The 21306-nt window shown below is 43.6% G+C and overlaps 1 protein-coding gene across 1 annotated transcript in view; it reads left to right on the top strand.

Moving 5' to 3' along the window:
• LOC105457498 (headcase protein) overlaps positions 1–6713 on the top strand; it is a 137405-nt gene extending 130692 nt beyond the window's left edge. The window contains exons 3-5 of the mRNA XM_011702195.1: positions 3925–4113; positions 4553–4738; positions 5268–6713. Coding sequence (XP_011700497.1) covers positions 3925–4113; positions 4553–4738; positions 5268–5441 — 549 coding nt within the window. The 3' untranslated portion in view covers positions 5442–6713. The remainder of the gene's footprint in view (positions 1–3924; positions 4114–4552; positions 4739–5267) is intronic.
• The last annotated feature ends 14593 nt before the right edge of the window (positions 6714–21306 follow it).

Genomic DNA, 21306 nt, shown 5'->3' with positions numbered 1-21306 from the left:
GAGATAGAAACGTTTCTCCTACTTCTTGTTTCTTGCTACTTTATCGCGCCGCTCGTAAATACGTTTTGTAGACCGTCTAACTGTTCGAACTCTGCTCGATGCTTTTAAAGAAAGTAAGAGGGCTCGTCTCGCAGGCTCGTATTCGCATTAACTGGGGAACGCAACGAGCGCACCTACTCTTCGGACGAATTTACGATGTTGCCGGGTTCCGCGAGTCAATTGTCTGGCGCTGGCCGGATGAAGTTTTCTCCGAAAACAAGAACCTTGCGAGATGTTGCGGCTCTTCGTTAAGTAGGTATATCAGAACTGCCAACGCGAGAAAAGTTTTATCGAAAAAAATTAAATGTTTTAATAGAAAAAAAAATTGTTAATTAGCAAGCGATTGCTGTAATCAGATTGAATCGCTCGATTTTGGATGTAACTTGTGGCCGCAAATTTTAATATTTTAGTTTTATAAATGTCATTTTAACATATTTTTTTGTATGCATTTTTATATGAGGTAGCGTCAATGTGTTGGCAAATTTTTCCGAAAATAGTATGAAACACGAGCTCTTTTCTATTAAAGTTGAAGCCGATAGTATGCCGTAAAGTGAGATAGAAATTGAAGAATGAATCGCACACACATCTTTTCCCGCGTCTTTCGTAAGTAATTACTTCTCTTTCTTCCTTAGGATGGTAGCGGAAGTAGGCGAAGTTCGATCGTAACGAATTTTACGTTCGCCTATATACCGGCTTTTTATCGTCCCGCGTCCTATGACCGAGCCCGCGTTGATGTTAAGGCTCTAAATAAGGGCGTCCTTAGGAACCCTAAAAAAATCCCCAGCGGTACCTTTTTTTTCTACATCCCCTACGCCTTCTCCCTTCCTTTCCTGTTTCACTCCCCGCTGCCGCCGCCAAGAAAATCGTCTCCTCGGCACAATGTACATAAAATGAAGTCAAGCGGTTTTAGCACCGAATACGTCTTCTTCTCCTTCCTTTTTTTACCCTCAAAGCGATAAAGTTGAACTCGCGATCCTCCACATCGATAGAAATCGTTTAAGACTTTTAATTTGATCTACAAGGTCAAGAGAATGGAATATCTCTTCCGTCAGAGCTTACGTTGTAACTTCTCGCAATTTTATTTTAAACACTTTTAAGCTCTAGTTAATAAACTTCCATCGTACAGCTCGATTTCTACGTTTTATTTTTTTATTAAGAAAAAGTTATATTTTAATTTATGAACCGCGAGTTACAAAATTGTTACAAGATTATATAAAATGCTGCAGTTTCAAGTCTTTCTCAGTTTACTCGAGCAATAATCTTCTTTCGAGAATCTTATTATATTGCATTCGCTGGAAGGCTGGACCAAGTAATAAGGGAAAAGATATATGGTTTCGCTGCCTCGCTAACATCAGTTCTTTATTATCTTGCACTGTCGAGTGTGCAGCGGCGGCGGCGGTGCTAAGGTAGATTTTTTTTTCATTTATTTGTATCGTCCCGCATTATTGAATTCCGATAATCCGCGACGCCGCCGGTGTAAGTCCCTTTACAGTACACCACGATTTACGATCCACCATCCCTGCCGTTTCCCAGCCTTTCTCTCCCTTTCGATTTTTAGGCAGGCTTGTCGAAATTATCACAACCTTTCGCCTTTCGCCACTGTTGTTGGATTTGTAGATCCTTTAGAATTAAATATTTTTTTCTAGCTTCGAACGCCGAAAACGTTTTAAAATTGACTACGGATAGAGAAGGATGCGTTAATAAATTCTGTTAAAATAAGATAGAGGAGTTAAAAAAATGGAATATATACATACACTACAAATTCGCGATTATTACAGATTATAATTAATAGAACGCCTTACATACAGTTCGTTTTTCGTAAGCAAAATATTTCATCAAACACTTATCATCTGGAAGGCCATTTTCGTGTTTTGCCCAAAGTATTTCGTGCTCACCCTAGCGCTCGACAGGCTTACGAGTCGCAATAAAATTGCAGGAAATTTATTGTGTCGTATCAGCGTTGCGCAATCCCGGGCCCTCTAATCGAGGCTGTAAAAACTTCGAGTGTTTCTCCTACGATCACATGGACCCAAATCGTACGTCGCGCGTGCGACTCGTACACTCGCGACATACCAATTCAATTTATATCTTCGACATTGGCCTCACGGCGAGATGGATGGACGGATAAATGGATGTACGTGGTCCTCTCGAGTATCCACAGATGCGTCAAGCACACTCCCTTCCTCCCCTCTTCTCTCTCTCCACTCGAATTCACGAATATGTTGGTTGGAGGAGCCGCGGTATTTTTCTCCTTTCTCCCTCGTGTCTCTTTCCTCTTTCACTTATTCCCTCATTCCCGCATTCTTTTTCCCTGCTCTTCACTCATGCCCCTCGGGCGGTCACTCCAAGTGCTCTCCGCGCAGTCTGGAAATATACTTTCATCTTCGAAGAATCTTACAGATGAGAAGGACGTCACGTATCGAGGACAAAGCCGAGTTTTGTAGGCCTCTGTAATAAATAGGGAGATATAAAATATTTTTCTCAATCTGGCAGTCACTCGATATTTAATACAAGGACAATGAGATACGTCTATCGATAATTAACAATTTAATTTTTTATATTATACTATTCTTTTAAAATGGTCGTATTTTCTTTATCAATTAAAAAAGTGATTTAATAATCTAATCTAATAATAACGAAGATTCACGCTTCTGCTTCTCTTTTGCAAACATCCTTTTGTATTTTATTTTTTCCTTCGTAATAACAAAGTGGAAAGACTGGTTATTTACGATGGTTATAAATGTCGTCTACTGGCGTTTTTCTCTGTCGGCGGTAGAGTCGCCCGTTTCCGCTTTCTTCGTCGCCGTTTCGCGCTGGCCTTTCCGACGCTACCTTTCAATTTTCCTTCCTATTGCAGTTTCTCTGGCTACGTTTCTCGCTTTTTTCGCCGTTTTTGTCCTCTTCAGTTCGTTATTAAAATCTTTCTCTGCTGCGGTACAACCGTCGTTGGTTCTCTCATTTCACTTCCAGTTCTGAGAGGAGTCTGCTTCAACAGACTTTTCCAAGATACTATTAAGATTCACTGACGAATTTTTTGGAAGTAATCGTTGTATTTCCCCCATTGCCCTCTTTCCTTTCCTTCGGCCCTTTTGAGAAGTTTCAGCGCGCGTTTCTCCGAAACTTCCACCCAGCTTTCCAAACGCGTTTTGCATTTTTCCTTTTCCCGCTCTGCGTTCTTCCTTTTCCCAACCGCCCTTCTCGCTCGTCACGAAAATCTTTACGGCGTTTCGCAGTCACCGCCTTCACAGTTTATCCGCTATCGAGACCCGCGCGCGGATTGCATCTCTTCCACCCTCGCCGTCGCCTTCGGTCTTTTTACGGCGGCGGTGGCGGTATCAAGGCCCGCGTACTTTTCTCCTCCCGGGGGCTGTACGGCGAACGTCCCACGGAAACTGGTTTAACGAGCAGGGCGGGCACGAGAGAGAGACCGAGCTTTGTTGATGTCGCCGGCGTTATTACTTCGCGCGCGCCCGTAAGAGTTACCTGCTGGGGAATTCTGCATTCAAATTATCGTCACTCTCGGCAAGTAGACGGGAAACGAGATCGAACGGAGGGATAAGACGTCGTTATCGACTAACGTTTCCGCTCAAAGTAGCCTCGAGTTTTCTGCCCGACTGCGATACGTATACCCCGGCGATATTTCCCCGTCGGATCTTCGAATTTAAACTTGTAATTAATTTGAAAGAAAAATTCTCTTTCTTTTCGTCGGTATTTTCGTTTTTATTTTTCCCGTAGATTGCGGAAAAAGATAAATTCACGAATTATTACGTGAAGGACGAGTCTCTCTTTTTCTCTCTAATTTTTTTATATCTATAGATTCTATGTTTATACAACATGATTTCGCACGCAACGTAACGATATGTTGGTTTAACGATTTGTTTTCAGATGGAAGACGAGGGCAACCACGGCAACGATGACACCAGATGCTTCATCCTATCGACATTGGCCGCTCTGCAGTGGTCTCGAGTTACGTGCGTCCTTTGCCGCGCTGCCATGCTGGTTTTCGACAGGTATCCGTTGGTGGACGGCACGTTCTTCTTGTCACCCAGGCAGCACTCGCCCGCTTGCGCTGAGGTATGTTTCTCAAAATTTTATGAACCTCAATTTTCTTATAGAAAGAATATAAAGCAAATATTTAATTAAGCAACATAAAAATTTTAATGGACTTAGCAGTTTACTGATAGATTAAGTCATCCCTATATACAATTTAATTAAGAAGAATTAATCGATATATTTTTTTACGTACCTCGTTTTTTGCGTTGAATGCTTAGAAAACATAATAATGTTTTAATAAACCGAATAACAAATACATAGTATCCGTCTGTGACGTATATAAATTATTTCCGCACATTGATTAACAATTTAATCACAAATTTAATACAAAACTTCGCGAAACACTAAAATTGCAATTTATTTTTTGCAATTCCCCCTTCCCTCGCGATCTAATCAATATCCACAAAATTTCAATGGCACGGTTTTTCATAGTCCGGTTTTTTTTTATATTTTATTCCAGGTGAAGGTCGAAGGTCGCACGCAATTTTTATCAGCCGTGTGCATGAGTTGTTTGGAGGGCAGCGGCGGCCAGCCCGTACGCTGCCGTTTCTGCACCCAACCGTGGGATGGCTCGAGCTTGGTCCTCGGTACCATGTACAGCTACGATATCTTCGCTGCAATGCCCTGCTGCAGCGAACGACTCAAGGTAAGCCCCGAATTCGTGACTGGCCGACCCAATTGAACTTTGACCCTTTAAAGACGTGAGCGTTAATACATCATCGCGGGTGGTGCGCTCTCGTGTTCGAGTTGTAAAAAAAAAAAAAAACTTTCAAAAGCTTTTTAACGCTGTAATATCTCATGCAGTCATACGATTAACGGGATAGAAGACTCTAAATCATCTCTCGCTTGTTTCGCACTTACGTTTATTTTCTCCAGTTTGATATATGAATTACGACAGTACTGTACCGATCTTTATAAATTTTTTTTCTTTTTTTTTTTTAAATACAAATTGGCGGTCTCGAGAACGACTTTTGAACCTTGAACTTTGAACGACTTTTGACACGGACCCTGCGTAGTTCGCGAATGTTTCCAATACGTGGCGAATTAGACGATCGAAGCTGCATGCTGTACCGTTACATTCTCTGACGCGCCGCATTCGTTACGCCCGCCCGCAACGAAGGGAAAACACCTCACACCTCGAAATGAACGCACCGTTCGTTCCGTTTTCGTTCCAGTGCAACAGCTGCCAGAAGCCCCTGATCTACCCTCATCAGCGGCTGAACTTCTACTCGGACTACAGCCGCGTCTTTGGCTGCCCGCACTGCAGGGCGGTCGATGCGCATTTTATAAAGCCGCTCTCGGCCTGCTTCACCCGCGAGCAGTTTCAGCTCTACAGCCAGTGGCCGTAACCATTAGAGAACTTAGCGAACCGCCGCCGTACGCGCACGACCGCGGCCGACTTGTATCCTCTCTTTTACAAGTCGATCTCTCTGTTCCGGACGACCGTGCTCTAGAATCCTCCCCTCGCGACATGTGTAGAAGACTTTTGACGATGGCGAACGCGCACGGGGGCCCCGCGATCTCTTTTTTTTCTCCTTGGCGCGTGTTGTCGACCGGATCCACCGATGTATTAATTCCTATTAACTCGCCAGACGCTTTTATTTCGGTCGACGCAGCTGATGTTATTTCTTCGCAATTCCTTAGGAATCGTATCTTTTTTTTAACAGTCTAACTCTCTAAATCTGTGAATCGATGGAAAAGTCGCTAATTGAGTCAGATTCAGTGATTATAACCTAACGCCTTGCATTGCTAATAAATAAGTGAAACATGTTTCACTTATGCAGAGCCGAATCCGCTGTGCAATTAGCGAGAACAGCGAGAAATCCATTAATTTGTCAACGATTATAGTGATTATTCACTTATTTATTAGTGATTTTCGAGAGTCAATGAAGTTCAGTGGCCGATCGTGGCGCGAAGAGCTGCGCGTCAGCCTTCTGTGCCAGACTCAAGTTCAAATCCACCCAGAACGATATAAAACTCGGTTTTATTCGATTTGGAAACGATCTCTCGGAAGGCAAATTAAGGCAAATCACCGAGTAACTCTGCCCAGGGAAATTTTAATAGGCCGTTAAAAACCGCCATTAAAACTGTAGGTCCTATATATCTACGGACATATATAAAAGAGATCGCTTATAAGCGTAGAAGAATGAAATTAAATTTCACTGATTACCGGTGACATGCGACTGATGCATTCAATGAATAACCCATTGATAATCAATGACTATCCACTGATTCAAATTTAGAGAGTACCGATATGACGATATGCGAGTGCCCCTAGGCGCATTCCCGTAGTACTAAATAAAAAAAATTAAGATGTTTCTTTTTAACGTCAATTGTAGATTTGTTTTGTCTAGATTGATCTTAAGCGGGAGACGTCGAATTTTTTGACGTTTCGTTTCGACGATGCGCGAGGTGAGCAAAATTAGCGTGCTTTATTTTTTCCTCCCCCCTTATAACGTTGCTCTTTAAGTTTTTTAAGGCATTTATCGTGCGATTTGCTGAAATAAACGGCAATTAATTTTTTTATTAGTACATACATTATGTTTTGACGATTGTCATTACAGACGTGTTTCTCTGATATATAGGTGAGTTTTAACTAGTGAAATTTTTTGTTAGAGGAATCTGTGTGTTTCATCATTTAATGCATTTTTGACCACGTGACGCCGAATCATCTATCTCGGAAATGGTTTTGGAAACTTCGGACGACAAGTGTACGCGTGTGAGACACAGTTTCGCCGTCTCCCGTTTCGTAATATATAGTTGAAATTTCTTTAAAGAAAAATAAATTACATGAAATAAATTTAGGCGGAGATAAACAATGTTAGACACGGAGAGAAAGGTCGATTCCCTTTATTGTAAACGTGTATAAAGAAAATAAGAAAAAAAGGCTACTTTCTAGGAAAAAAGTTTGGGAGGGGAAAAGAAAGAAGAAATATCTTTAAAGAACTATCGTTTGTTACTTAGATAATCGAGAACACGTTGTTTTTTTTACATTTTATTAGTTTATACGTTTATGGCGGCCATGTTGATTTTGTTTAAGGATCTACGACTCACTCGATGGGTTTTTCAACGTTGATTCGGTCGGGCGCGCGTCGCGACTTTCCGCGATTCGGGACAGGAGTTTCTTCGTTGCTTCGAAAGGAGGGACGCGGGTGAAATTCGCGCCGCGGTCGTAAAAGGTAAAAGTAAACTCATCGAGGGAAGAAACCAATCGTTTTGAGACTACCGCTCGCGCTTGTGTACACACGGTTTTTTTTTTCGTCTAGACGAAAAAGAGTGCACGGGGGCTCTCCTCGTTCCTCCGATCCCATCGTCGCCCCGCACGTGTACAGGACGATTCTCGCGGAAAGTCGTGATCGTCCGAGGTAGCCAGTGTATATAACATATTAAGTGGGAGAGAAGCAAGTGTGTTTGGAGAGGAAGAGAACCTTCTTTTTTTCTGGCGATGCTGGTCGTTGCTGTCCACCAATAGCGGCCGTCCCACAAACAGACCGCCCACCGTTCTCAAGGTAGTATAGTCGATCGTGTACCTTTTTTACGTTACTTCGATTTAAAAGAAAAAAAAAAGTATACTTAATCCGTACGTCGGGAGGTATATATTTAGGAGATAATATAATGCCCCGCGTGTGTGTGAAGCGTAACGCGAATGAGGATCGTGAAGCTGCGCGGCTACTTCTTCACGTCTTCGCGTAGAGGAGTTTTGTTTTCGTTCGCTTCCGTCGGCCACGCGTCCGACAAAACCGGAAAGATATCGTTTTGTTTCCACGTAGGACCGACGACAATATGCATCTTTGATGCAAGCATGTTCTTTTTTACCAATATATGCTACGTGAAAAATTGAGAATCCATGAATTTGAATTTTTTTTTGCTGCACAGTTTTGTTATCCCAATTCGAAGCGTACGAAAAATAACGCGGCATTAATTATAATTTTTGTTATTTTTAAAAAACTTGATTTTTTCCACATTTCTTTGTACGCAATATTTTTAGTTATTTGTTTGACGCTCTGCGAAAAAAGATAGTCTATCATGATTGTAAGGACAAAAAAGAATGATGTTTATATGTTTAATAAGCGTGAAGTTCTTTTTCTTTTACGTATCATATAAGGAATGAATAATATATAAGAAATAAAATGATTGAATAACATTAATTTGAAGTAGTCACGCAGTTTCGTTCACGATTCCATTGAAGGAGAGTGAAAGAAGAAAACAGGGAGGGGTGAGAAATGAAAAATTAAAAAAAAAAGATAAAAAAATAAAGCACAAGAGAACGCGCCAATCAACCGGCGCTTTGAGGATGTAGTCAGTTCGATAAAATCTTCCTTTGGTCAGGGCCAACATTGGCGAGTCAGGCAACTGGCGGCGCGTTTCCTGTGCGCGAAGAATTTTAAACTCCCGCGTTAATTAATTTCTCGTATGTTTAGTGTGTCGGAGGCAAGGACGATCGCGCGTTTGAGTCCTTCCCCGATTCGTTTCGTCTCGACCGTACGTTTTTCTCAGAGTGCCAAATGAGCGATTGCCAAGCGAAAGCAGCGTTTTAGTATTCTCTATCTTTCGTCCTTTTTTTCCCCCAAGTTTTCGTTTTGCAATTCGTATCTTCGTCGTTCTTTGTCTGGGACTTTTATCGAACTCTCTCGCCACCGTCGACAATGCAGATTAAAAAGCCAGCAGTACGGCCGCTCGATCGACGGCGAAGGGAACTTGAATTTCGTTTTCGCAGCACGTGCGATAAAAATTTCGAGCGACGCTGGAGGCATCGAAATCGGGCACGAATTGTCGCCTTTCAAAATAAGGTCTGGAAAATGGAAGACTACCGCTGTTTTTAAACGTTTCTTTCGCTTTCCCGCGCGAAGTTTTATCGAGACGTGAGACACACAAAATTGGCCTTTAAAAGAAACTACAATGCGCTTGCACAGATTTTTCCAAGGTAAGTGAAACATTCTTTTCAAAATTAACGCAACAGTTTTGAGCCGTTTCAAGTTCCTCGTACGATCGGAAGCGAAAAATTTTCCTAATGACTTATGACGCGCGTGTAATAGATGCACGCGTCGCGTGTGTACTCCCTACTGCTTTCAATTTTTAATAAGAATCCGCGATATGCGCTATTAACTCCGACTCCTCTGAGTTACTGTCGCAAGCAAAAAAAAAAGAGAGAGGAACCCAGAGGATGAATATAGTTTCCGGAAGTTTATTCACGCGGCTATTATTTATCGTGGCTCTACACGGGATTGACGCGATTACGAGAATTATTTCATTGCGTAGTTTCATAATAAAAGGAATTGGAGGCTCCTCGCATTTACGAAATTTTTCTAGACGTACTTTTTTTTACAAGCTACATGACTTTAACATGCTTGATTTAATTTAAAAAAGTGACAAGAATGAGATAAATGATATAATAATATAAAATAACAATTTTATGAGTTTTAAAATAATTTAGAGCTAACAAACGCAGTATCTCATTGTCATTTTTTCACCGAAAATAAGGAAAAATAGTAGTGACTGCAGGAGCCTTTCTACAGAATTTAGGCAATTTTTGGCAAAAAAAAAGGCTGATCATGTTGATGTGTCAGCAGACTAGATTAGGGACGAAGCCGAGAATGTTGCGATTTTGGAGCACCTTAGTTATTTTCCTTCTACCATAATTTCGTGCGCGAATACGTTTGGACGAACATGTCCCAGTCGGATTCGAATTTCGAGTCGTCGAACTGGTGGATCGGAGGATCCTCGGAAGCGTAGAAGAAGTGATGAACTTACGGCAGGCAAGAAGAATCGTCGCGAGAGGGGAGGGGAAAAAGGATACCTTTTTTCGCTACTGACGATGCCGTAGCAAGCTGCTGCTTTTTTTTCTATAAGAGGACAGCAAGTATCTTTTATCATCAATCGTGCGTCGACGCACGACGGCGCACTTAGCTCCGTAGTTGATAAGGCTAATGTTACATTAGGCTAATCTTTTTTATTCGGATAATTACTATAGCGATTTTGTACTTTTGCTATTTTCATCAACGGGCGTGGGTGGAATCGCGCGACGAGAAATTATCGACGAGATCACGCTGCTTTCCGGTCCATTGCGCTGTATAAAGTCGCCCAACGTTAGCCCGATCCACGAAGATCCATGCGACGGAAATGCGTTGTACAAAGGATACAAGCTGGAGAGCGCTGTTCTCCAAAGGGCTATCACGGATCTGCGCGGGGTCGCCGGAAGGTTTGGCATTCGGACAAATGTATCTCTCCCCCGGTGATTCTCGGTGTCATATCTTTCGACTAAAAGCGACGGTCTTTGACAGACAGAAGATTGTCGGAAAGTTTGACGCTTCGCGAGGTTCCTCGTACGATATATATGCTCCACGCAGAGCACAGCACTGTGATATCTTCTCGATCAGACTGGCCGGTAACGTTGTTGTGTTAACTGAAATAGCGGTAGAAGAATAAGATACGTCAATTCAGTTTAAAATCGAAATAGCAATACGAGCGACAAATTAATTGCGAAGAGGAGAAAATTCGATTTTAATGAAATTCCGTATTACTTTTTTTGAAGGGGCGAGTTTGACATTACAAATCACACGAATTGTCCTGTATCTCAGGAAGCTAGTCATATTCAGCAGATGGACGCGTTTTGGTGATCCCGTAACGCTTCTAGCGCCGACAACTGTTAGTCCGGAACCTCACATAAGCATACCAGTGATTCCGAATGTTGAAACCTTCTGGAAACCTGTTATTATATGCGCGCGGCAGTCGAACGATGGATACGCCAATAGTCTGCGCGTCTTCTCAAACGTTGCGGTCGTTTGGGAATTCTCGCGAGGAATTTTCGCTGTTACTCCAAAAAATTCGCAGACATTCGGGCTAACGACAGGCAATACGGAGAGGGAAATTCGCGCCTTACACGAGCCGACGAAGTCGCGGCACGTTTCGTGCGTTTCTCTTACGCACGAAATTTATCCGTTGAAAATTTATTCTCGCCGCGCCGTTCGCCGACGTCCCTAATGTCGATCTAGTGAACGTTTTGTATATCAGTGTTTTTTATATGGACGACTGGGGTACCAGCGGGGGTGGCGGGGCGATCCCGTCGATGACTCTACCGTGACTTTCGAGATAAATCGGTACCGTCGACCCAGACACTGCCTTCCTCGCTGCCCGAAGATTTACCGAATAATCGATATATCCCGCGTTTGTGAATTTTATATAATCCGAATAGCGTTCGCGTGGTACGTTTGTATGGGGCTAGGGGGACAGGGTTGATGGGAGGAAGGGAGGGAAAGATAGGGTTGAGTATCTCCGTGATGGAGTAGAGAGGTTACGAATGGTTGAATTATGAATAGAGTTTAGCGTAGAGTCATTACTTGAAAAGAAAAGAAGGTTTGAATCATCGATAAATAGTAAGTTTATATAGAACGACAGTTTTCTCGTAGTTAAGACGACCCTTTCGTTTTCGCCGGTCGTTCACCCGGCTTCCAAAGAGGAGAGGAGGGTGGGTGGTACAAGAGAGAAAGGACAGGAGGAGTGGGGAGGCGAGGGGAGGAAGGTGAAGGTGAGATTCTGTCCTCGAGCCTCGCCTCGGGGGCGCGAAGAAGACGTGCGCGAAACCCTCCCCGCGGACCTCCGCCCTCGGCGCCGGTCGACTTTGAATCGAGCGTGACTGGGAACTCGGCCAAGATCGACGTCGGCCTTGAGACAGAAATTCGATCTTGGGGGAAATATCGCGACGTTGCGCCACTCGCGCCGAGCTGCGAGGGCGCGCTCGCGTCCTCCCTGCCGGAAAATCTCCGTACCCCGGAGATTAGGCGGGAGAGAGGCTCGGAATCCGAGGAAGAGATCGCGCCGGTGCAATCGAACCGAGCGTCTTCGAACAAAATCGGGTAGACGACCGGACGATTCGTCCTAGTGATAAGTTATTGTGTCATACTGTGGATGTCTGAGAACGATTAAGACGAGAGGGGGAGAGGGAAAATTTTATTACGTACTAATCATAGTAATTATATCGGTTGTTCATCGGTACCCTTTCACGCGGCCTGCTTGACGTGGCCACAAGGACGTGAGGGAACGATTTTCTCGTCGGTCAAAGTTCGTTTAAATAATTCGATATATAAAAATAAAATGAATAGATGAAGAAATATATATATATATGAAAATATATATATAGATAGATATATATATATATTATATGAAAGGATGAATAATACGTACGTTTAAGAATCATCAATTTTTGTCTCTTTAGCGAGTAAGGGTCTTTACAGCTGTGCTAGACAACTATAGGTATATATATATATCGAAATATATGTATATATATAAATCTATATATACGTACGTTCTCAGCGTGTACGTCGCAGATATGCGCGAAGCAACGTATACGGGCTCCTTAGAAATATACCGAAAGAAAGAAATCACACATGCACATTCTCTAACTACACACATGCAACCGCACGCGTTAAATGAATCACATGAAAACCACAAATACGCGTTCTACGGTATCGACGATGAGACACGAGGAGGCAGGTTCACTTTCTCAGATGTAAATCGCGGAAGTATGAACAGTATGGATTGTACGAGAGACTTCATCTGATGACACACGTAGAGTTCGCACGTCATAATCGCTGTTATCGAGACGATAACGGAAGATAAATATCGAGAATTGCAGGCGCTATAAATATCAAATGGCTGGAACCATTCGCGAGACACAAGTTTACTTTAACGATAGGGGCCGATATTTCAATCGCAAATATTTATTCGGTGAGCGTAAGAGCCACGAGATTCGCCACGACGCAACGTTGAGATAAAGAAGATAATAGCTTGAAGAGTTAGCGGATTGTCCTTCGTTGGACAAGTATATATTACAGAACTCGAAACACAAGGTCTATATGAAGTATCGAATGGCTGATACTCTTCGATCAATCGTAATAAACTCGCATTTCGTCGATTGAATTTTTTGCACGTCGTACCATCCGATAGATCAACGTACGTTTGTCTGTGAAAATCACCTCGTGATCTCTCGTCATAGTCATGCGATACGGCCGTAGTCACGCATGCGTTGACACACAAAACACATACACGAATACACGTTTCTAACGATGTTTTTTTTATTAAAGTCGCGATTATTGCAGCGAATCCGGGAGGTTGACAGCAGTCTCGTCGACTGCCGCGTCACAATCGTGCAGCGGAGCAACTTTTTGTTTCCATAATTTTCGTCTCTTAAACGCATCACGTCTTTTTAAAAGCTCGGGCACGAAACTTTTGATTTATCGATTTGGCTCTCCTTATTTTTCGTTTAAATTTCCCGCAGCATTATTTACGCGAGCGTACTCGAGGGTGCGCGAAATGGTGATAATTTTTTGTGATCGATGAGAAGGAGGCTCGACACTCGTGGATAGAATCGCGCGAGCGATTCTTCCCTCTGGCCGATCAACTTCGGCATGTCGATTTGATTCCAGACGATATACGTTTAACTTTTCTGACAAGTAATTATTATTGTTGCAATCAAACGATATTTATTTTTATGTTGAGTAAAATCATCTTTTACAGCTTGATATTTTTTTTAAATAAATGTAAGCACTTATATAATTACTATACTATTTTATATGTACAAGAATTTGTGTTTTATTTGACGGTTCCGTTTTGCGTTAATATTTAGTTAACAAATCGTCTGGATTCGAATTCATTAAGGGCTGTCAAAAATGCCTCCAAGAGCAGACTTAGTTTCATTTAATCCGTATTGTCTCGGTGACTTAGAATTCTCGCGCTTTTCTTCAATTTAGTGGCTCGTTCCTCAGTTTATCAGTTTTTTTTCTTTTTTCACTTCGCGAAGAACGGAGCATAGAACCAGATAATGTTTAAAGTTTCGTTTTGCGCTTCTAATGTGGTAAGGATTGATAAGCGAACACGTAAATACGTTAGATACATAGACATATACGTGCGTATGTTATATCAGTGCGCCAATACATTAAGTACACATATAGTTAACCGTGTAACTATTACCTACGTACCGTATTAGGAGGAGGATCGCGCGAACACTTATTGCGTTGAGAAGAATATCGCAGTTTTTTTCCGTTTTGTTTACATTATAGATATGCATACGTAAATGAAAGGCAGTTATACATATTTAACCCCAGATCCCCCGTGGCGTTCAATTGACTCCGCGCTGAAACCGTGTCTCTTTCTCCGAACTTATACCTGACAATGAGTGTTAACAGTTACCATGCCGCTCAATCAGAGGATGTCGAGGGCGCGGTTTTAGAATGGGGGGGACACATTGATCTTCAAAGAGTTAAATTCCACGTTTCGCGCACGTTAACCGTCACGGATCGACGAAGCCAAAAAAAAAAGGACTTACCGGCGGGCGAGGGTGGTCCTCGTGATGGTTAACGCGCCTGTAATAGCTTGATTGTGATGTTAATCCGTTAATGAACGTTAACTCGTGTACACCGTATTCTCGAACCCGGCTAGTCGCGCGGACACGCGCCGACTTCCTGGAAATGCTCTTACGCGCGAGGCATTCACGCGAAGGGCCGATTCAGATCATGCCTATGTCAAGGTTTCACCTGATTCTATTATGCATAAATCCAGGACATCCGCGAAGTCGGCCGTGCTGTCGCGCGGCGGCACGAATTCTCTCCTGTTTTACAGGCTAAATATACCTTCAGGACGCAGAAAGAGAAAGATATGGAAATAGAGGGAGAGGAATATATATACATATACGATGGAAAGGGAGTTATATATATGCGGATTTAGGGAATCGAATCGCGCGCGGCACCCAGCCTGCCCCGCGTCGACATCGAACGCTACATTCTTATCGAAAGACGTACAAAGTGAGAAGAATGGATAGAGACGATACGTGTTGCGCCCCGTTCGCGCTCTATTTAAAGACGCCGGATTTACGCGAGAGACGAGAGAAGGAGAGATATAGTAACGCTGCTCGCGGACGTGGAAACGCGAGCGTGGGAGGGGTTCGCGCGTTCGGAAGCGAACGAACGCTCGGTATCGAAGGAGGAAAATGATCGCGCGGGAATTCCACGGAATTCGCGCTCCGCGTCTCTCGAGTTTCCCCCGATTAAGTTTCACAGAATACGAAATCCCGTAGTGTCTCCTCCCCGTCCTCTCCGACGGCGAACGTCGACATACAACGGATTTATCGAACCTCTCCCCCCCAATCCTACACCCATTCTTCCTCTTCCTACCCATCCCCTCCCCCTCCAGTCCCTCCATATACCCACTTCCGTCGCTAATCCTGTAAGTGATGTAATTAATGTACGTTGCCTAATAATTGTTATACTGAAACGTTAGAACGACGAAGAAATTTTATCGAGTGCGCTACTGGAGAGCGGTTTTGTTTTTCTCACGTCGGCGACACTCGCGTGCAACGCGCCATGTCCATCGATCGCGCCGGTCTCTCTCCAACTTTTGCCAGCTGCTTTCGCGAGAGCCGTTTTTGCTTAGAGGTTCTCGCGACGAGAGAGATCAAAAAGGGGTGCTCCGGCGAGTCCGAGCATCCCGGCAAGGGAAAGGGGAGCGCTCGTGAGACAAGGACGGGCACCGTTCGCCGATGTCATAAATAGTACACACACCGGCTGTCTTTCACGTTCTACGATTGAAGGAGCCGAGCTCTCGATTCACCCCGCGAGGATTCGCGAACGGTTGTCGCGAGATAACGCGGCGAGAGGAAGCGCTGCTGTTAAGACGTGGACGATGGAAAAGTAACGCGTTAGCTCAAGTTGGTTCTCTATCAAGAAGCGGCCAAAAATTGCGGGATTTTTCGATCGAATGTCTGGGGGCTCGGCCGTAATCGAGTCGATTGGATACGTTGGCCAAGGTACAAATGTACATAGGAGCATAATGTTGTTATTAACGTATAACGCTGCCATCTCGCCTCTGCGTGTCTCTGAAACTACAACACGTTGAAGATATCGTCGTGAAATCGGTAAAGAGGAAGGATGAATTTTCTTGATTAAATGGCGTTTATACGACATTATTATTTTATACTGTAGCGATGAATTCAGTATCCTACATTTTCTACATTTGCATTTTTCTTTCTTAGTGCATATAATCTTGTCATTATCAGTTAGAAGAAAATTTCGTTTATTTTATAGTTTTTATGAAATATAGAAACGAACAATCAAATTATTTAATCGTGTAATCATGCTTTACTTTTTTTTAAGACTGCAAATTATTTATGGCGATCTCTATTCGCTCGAAAGAATTTGTTTAAATAAAAATGCATAATGATGTGCCAATGAATTATTTAGAAATGCAGTCCAAATGGAACAAATATAGAGCACTCGCGAGGGAGACATTATACCGTCAGGCGAATCGATTTGGGACGATTTGGTCGGTCCAATCTGTCAGGGACTCCGAATTCATCGCTTTGGTAATCGCGCGGTGTCGGCGCGTGGCCTAAAATGAATCCCAGTGACATATATCCGCCGATAGAGCAAACGCAGAGGACACGCGGAGGCGGGGGAATGTTCGTGAAGGACGAAGACGTGAATGAAGAGCGAATCGGTAACGCAGGACTGCGACATTTGACGGAAGGTGTAAAGACGATTGGTTCACGGCTCGGCGTATTTGGCGCGTTTCCCCGAGAGCCAGCTTCCCGATGATCGCACAGCTCCCACGTCCGCTCTGATCCCACCTCTCTTCCCCTTCCTCTTCCCCGTTCTCGTCTTTCGCGAGCCGTGAGCCAATCGAAACTTCGCAGATTTCAGGAAACAGATCGACGATAAATCACGCACGAGCGCACTGCGAAATCGCAACTTCGTAATCAACGACGACGGATAGTCGCGCACTTCTAAGGCGATAGGATCGATTTTCTTTCCTTTTCCTTTTCGAGCTTCTTCCTTTAACATTGCCGGATTTTTCACTTAGGCTTGCCGCGAAAGGTTACCACGTGGGCGCGGTACGGTCTTTCGCGCGCGAGCTCGCTGCGAATAAATACGCGCAGCACGCGTAATTAAGGATTTAACGGGATGCGCATTAATCGCTAGTTCGTAGGCTCCCCCTTCCTCCCCCCCCCCTCGCCCTATTATACCAAAAGTACCCGTTTGCAGCCAATTTCCTTAGAGGGGTTAAACCGATGTGTCTGAATGGCGTGTGGATGTGCTACTCCCTTCCTATTCGTGCATTTAACCGCACTTGTAGCGTTTATATGTAATACACGTTATATATAATACATGTATACCCCTTTAAAACCCACCCCTCCCCGAGTCAGTAGACTTATGTAAAGCGTCGTCTGTGTAAACGACGGTCGTGTGTCGGATTTGTATTCGTAAGCGTATAGTCATTACTGGAGAACCATTCGCGCCCGTCGTCGTCTTAAGGCACGAAGATCTCCCCATCGCTCCGGCACGCTAATAGCTCACAGGTACGCGTGATGGATCACCGATTAAGCCCGGTGACAATTTTTTCCAAATTCTCTCCGCGGACGTTGTCAGCACGAAATGGAAAGCTCTCGCTTTCGGCGTTAAATCGCGCATCCGCACGCGAAGTGGATGGAATCGGCCACACGAATATCGAGAATAACGTACCGGATTTTTCTGGCGTACGCCAACTGGCTTCTCCGCGGTACGACTTGCGCGAATGGTACCCACTTTTTAAGTAGTTCGCGTTCAGCCCTCCATTCTACGCCTCGCGGGGCACGCGGCGCGCATTTGATTTATACGCTAATCCTGAGGGCAAATAATGACATAAAACGGCAAAACGACAACAACGACGAATGTATACGTACACAAGATACCCGCGTACAGACTATGCGATGTACATTTCTTGTCGTTTTTTAAGAACGGAAGATTCGCGCTGTCACTGTAAATCAACACCAATCGCGACAGTAATGCCGACTCGACTGCGGCGAACTTCGTAATACTTTGCGTCTTTATATACGATTAGTATAGCTGGCGGACGCGCGAAAATAAAGGGAAAAAAGAAAGAAAAAAGGAACAAACCACGAAAAACGAAATTTGGCCGAGAAAGAGAGAGAAAGAGAGAAAGAAAACTCGCGCAAATTGATCGACATACGCTCTCGTAGTCGTCGCGCTTTTAGTGGGGGCTAAGTTCACGGTGGATCTTAAGGGTAGACTTCTTTCTTACAAAACGAAAATTAAAAAAAAAATGGGGCGTTCCTCGAGCACGAACGCGGATCAGGCGCTAAAAATTAGGATTCTTGGTATAAGTTTCTTAGAGGTAATTCGGGCATTTTTATTCGGCTGTGTTATAAAAAAAAATTAATAATACTGAAAATACGCGGAGAAGCGACTTTAGATTCGGTAAGATCTCACAAATTTAGATGAATAATTTTTGTACCCTATTTTTTTAAGCGATCGCCACGTCGATCACGCGAAAGACGGAGAGAAGGGTCGGAAAATTAACACGGTAGTATTTATCAAAATTAAGACGTCGTTAAGTTTAGTTTAAGGCAAGCAATTCGTCGGCAATTTCGGAAAACGCGCACACTACGTTAAGTAATCGAGATAAATATCGAGGAGAGTTTTTCGGCAGTAATCGAAGATTCGCCTCTGCTTAGCCCTTCCGATACGGATCGGTGAAACCATCCGTAACGAGGGTAAAAAGAGCCAGGGAACCGAGCGAAAAATGGAGCGCTACGAGATCGATGATCGTGCCGCATCGAAACGATCGTCTGAGAAAGCTAGTCCCTGCCCGATGATCCGCTCGGGCACGATCGATCGCGAAGCTTCGCGCCGTCGCGAACGCGAGACACTCGAACGTAAAACCATTTGCAGGGTGTGTCGTTGATGTAACCTTGATAAGTAATCCCGTATAGGTGTATAGAGTATGCTCCTCTATAATCTCACACATATACACACACACACACACATACATACATACATTTTGATCCGCCCTCGCGTCGGGACGAGGATGCGGCAAGGACCTCGTACGTATAGGAGGCCGCGCGTAGTTTTAGAACATTTAGCCGTATTACTTAGTCGTTAAGCGAATCGAGAGGAGAGAAACCGATCGGACGGCAGGCATGGAAGCGATCCAAAATAAAAAAAAAAAAGAAATCATAGTAGACACAAGCATTTTGCGATGCAAAAGCGAATAATCATGCTGGTAGTGCGGACCAAACGGGACAACCGAACGGGAAGTTTGTGGAAAGGGGTGAAAGGTGACGGAAGGTCTGGTGTTTTTCTGCGGAAGAAAGGCGAGAGAAAGAGGGAGAAAAGGAAAAAAGAGAGGGAAACAAAAGGTAGACGCGTAAAAAGAAATTGCCGCTCTCCATCGGAGATCAACGTCCGATATCGTTTGTAGTGAGATTAAACTTGTAGAGTTTAAGGCATGGCGAGGACTTCCGACGACTGCGCGTGCACTTCGAGACATTTGATTTTTTTTTTCTTACATGCACGCACATATGTTACTGCGTTAAGTCTTTTTTTTTCATATGTCGAGCAAAGAGTACAAAAGAGTTAATTTTAATTTCACAATTTCTTTAAATTGAGCCAAAGAAAATAAGCTCGTAATTCCACAAATTATCAAGTCTATGTATATCAAGCTATGAATATATCGAGATTTCCTTACCTCGAAGAAAATTGATGATAAAGCTTACAATTGGCTTGCAATACATAATTTGATAATCGTGAAATAGGATACGACACAAAATAAAAATAAAATTGAATTAAAAATAATTCACCGCATTATTTTTATTTTGTCATTTCATTATTTGATCATTATCTGCTTGTCGATCATTGTATTTTACAACGAACGTCGTCCACGGAAATCAGATTCATTCGTGTTTTCTCGAAGTCGTTACTGTGACGAACCGTAATTGGCTACGCGTTTGACGGATATACAGCTAATGAACACTTAAGGACAGTAACGTTTCTTTACCGTATCGCTGCAGACTTCGTCGTCATTGGAGTCCCGGTTAACGAGTGAATTTCTTTCCATTCCGCGTACAATCGAGACTTCGATTCGAGCGACGTTAAACGTCCCTGTCTTCTGGAACATCGCGCACCAGACTTCTTTCCGATTTCCTGTTTTATCTCCCATCGCGGACGTTCAGATCTATTTCTTTTTTTTCCCGAGGGCGGTGAGAGGAGAAGAGAAAGAGAGCGAGAGGAAGGACGGAGAAAGAGAGGAAAAAGAGAAGTGAGATGGCTACGAACGATAAAAAGGGATGAAAGGAACGGAGGAAACAGTGAGAACGGAGTGAATTGCGATAGCCTTTCCATGTCTTACTGCCCTGCCCTATGACTCTCGTTCGCCTTCCTACCATCTTCGATCGAGAGGACAAAAAAAAAGAGAGCGAAAAGACAAATAAGAATAAAGTGGAAACAATCAGAAAAAAAATTAACAATCGGCGGCATCGCACCGTGCGTGGTGAACGAGCGAAAGATCGCGAGCTGTTTGGAATTCGCGAACGGACGGATGCATGCCGGCGGTCTGCCGCGAATTTTTGCCGGAAATAGGAGGGCAACGAGGGGGAGGGAAACGTTGAAGCTGAGGTCGCGCGAGGTCGGAGCTTTTTTCGAAGGAACCTACAAAAAGGCGGTCGTAACGACGGTTTGGGTAATATTATACATACATATAATACATATATACGCACACATAATGGATATATACGTGTACACGTACATATAATAGCGTGATAACAGTAAACACATATTACATACTACCATTAGCGGTGTTTGATCGAAGATTTGGCGGGGGCTTAGAATCGCTCACGGTTAACCAGTCCTTTTCTCTCGCGAATAGAGAAAGGGGGATTCCTCCTTAGGCGTCGTAGTTCGTATCAAGTCCTATCTCTGTAGGTACGTTTGCATGTGGTAAACATATATATATATATATATATATATATATATATATATATGTGTGTGAAAACACGCGTATACTTATGCATTAACGGAGCTATTTCCCATTCTCGTGTAGCTTTAGTCGCGGAGTCACGATGGGCTCGCGTCGCAATTTCACAGAGTTCGCGCGCTCGCGCGCGCATTCTTCTATCGCTGAAATGGCGAATGCAGATTGGCAGACGGAAACTCGTAAACAAGGCTACGTGAACGCAATCGTGACTCAGTTTTAGCGGTCGTGAATGAGTGAAGAGTGATTGCTGCGGTTTGCAAGGATCTTTGAACCATCGCCTGAAAAAATTTACCCATCCTACTCCGTTTTCCGATCATCCCCCACCGAGCTCCTTCACCCGATTTCTCGCCAGTTAGCCACTGAGTTCTCCATTTCGTTCGACCGTACCAATTTCATCAAGGATCCAAAAATAAATAA

This window comes from Wasmannia auropunctata, unplaced genomic scaffold, assembly GCF_000956235.1.
Source record: "Wasmannia auropunctata unplaced genomic scaffold, wasmannia.A_1.0 LD335214.1, whole genome shotgun sequence".
NCBI lineage: Eukaryota > Metazoa > Arthropoda > Insecta > Hymenoptera > Formicidae > Wasmannia > Wasmannia auropunctata.
The sequence above is the reverse complement of the archived record's forward strand: the minus strand, read 5'-3'. Positions and strand labels throughout refer to the sequence as shown.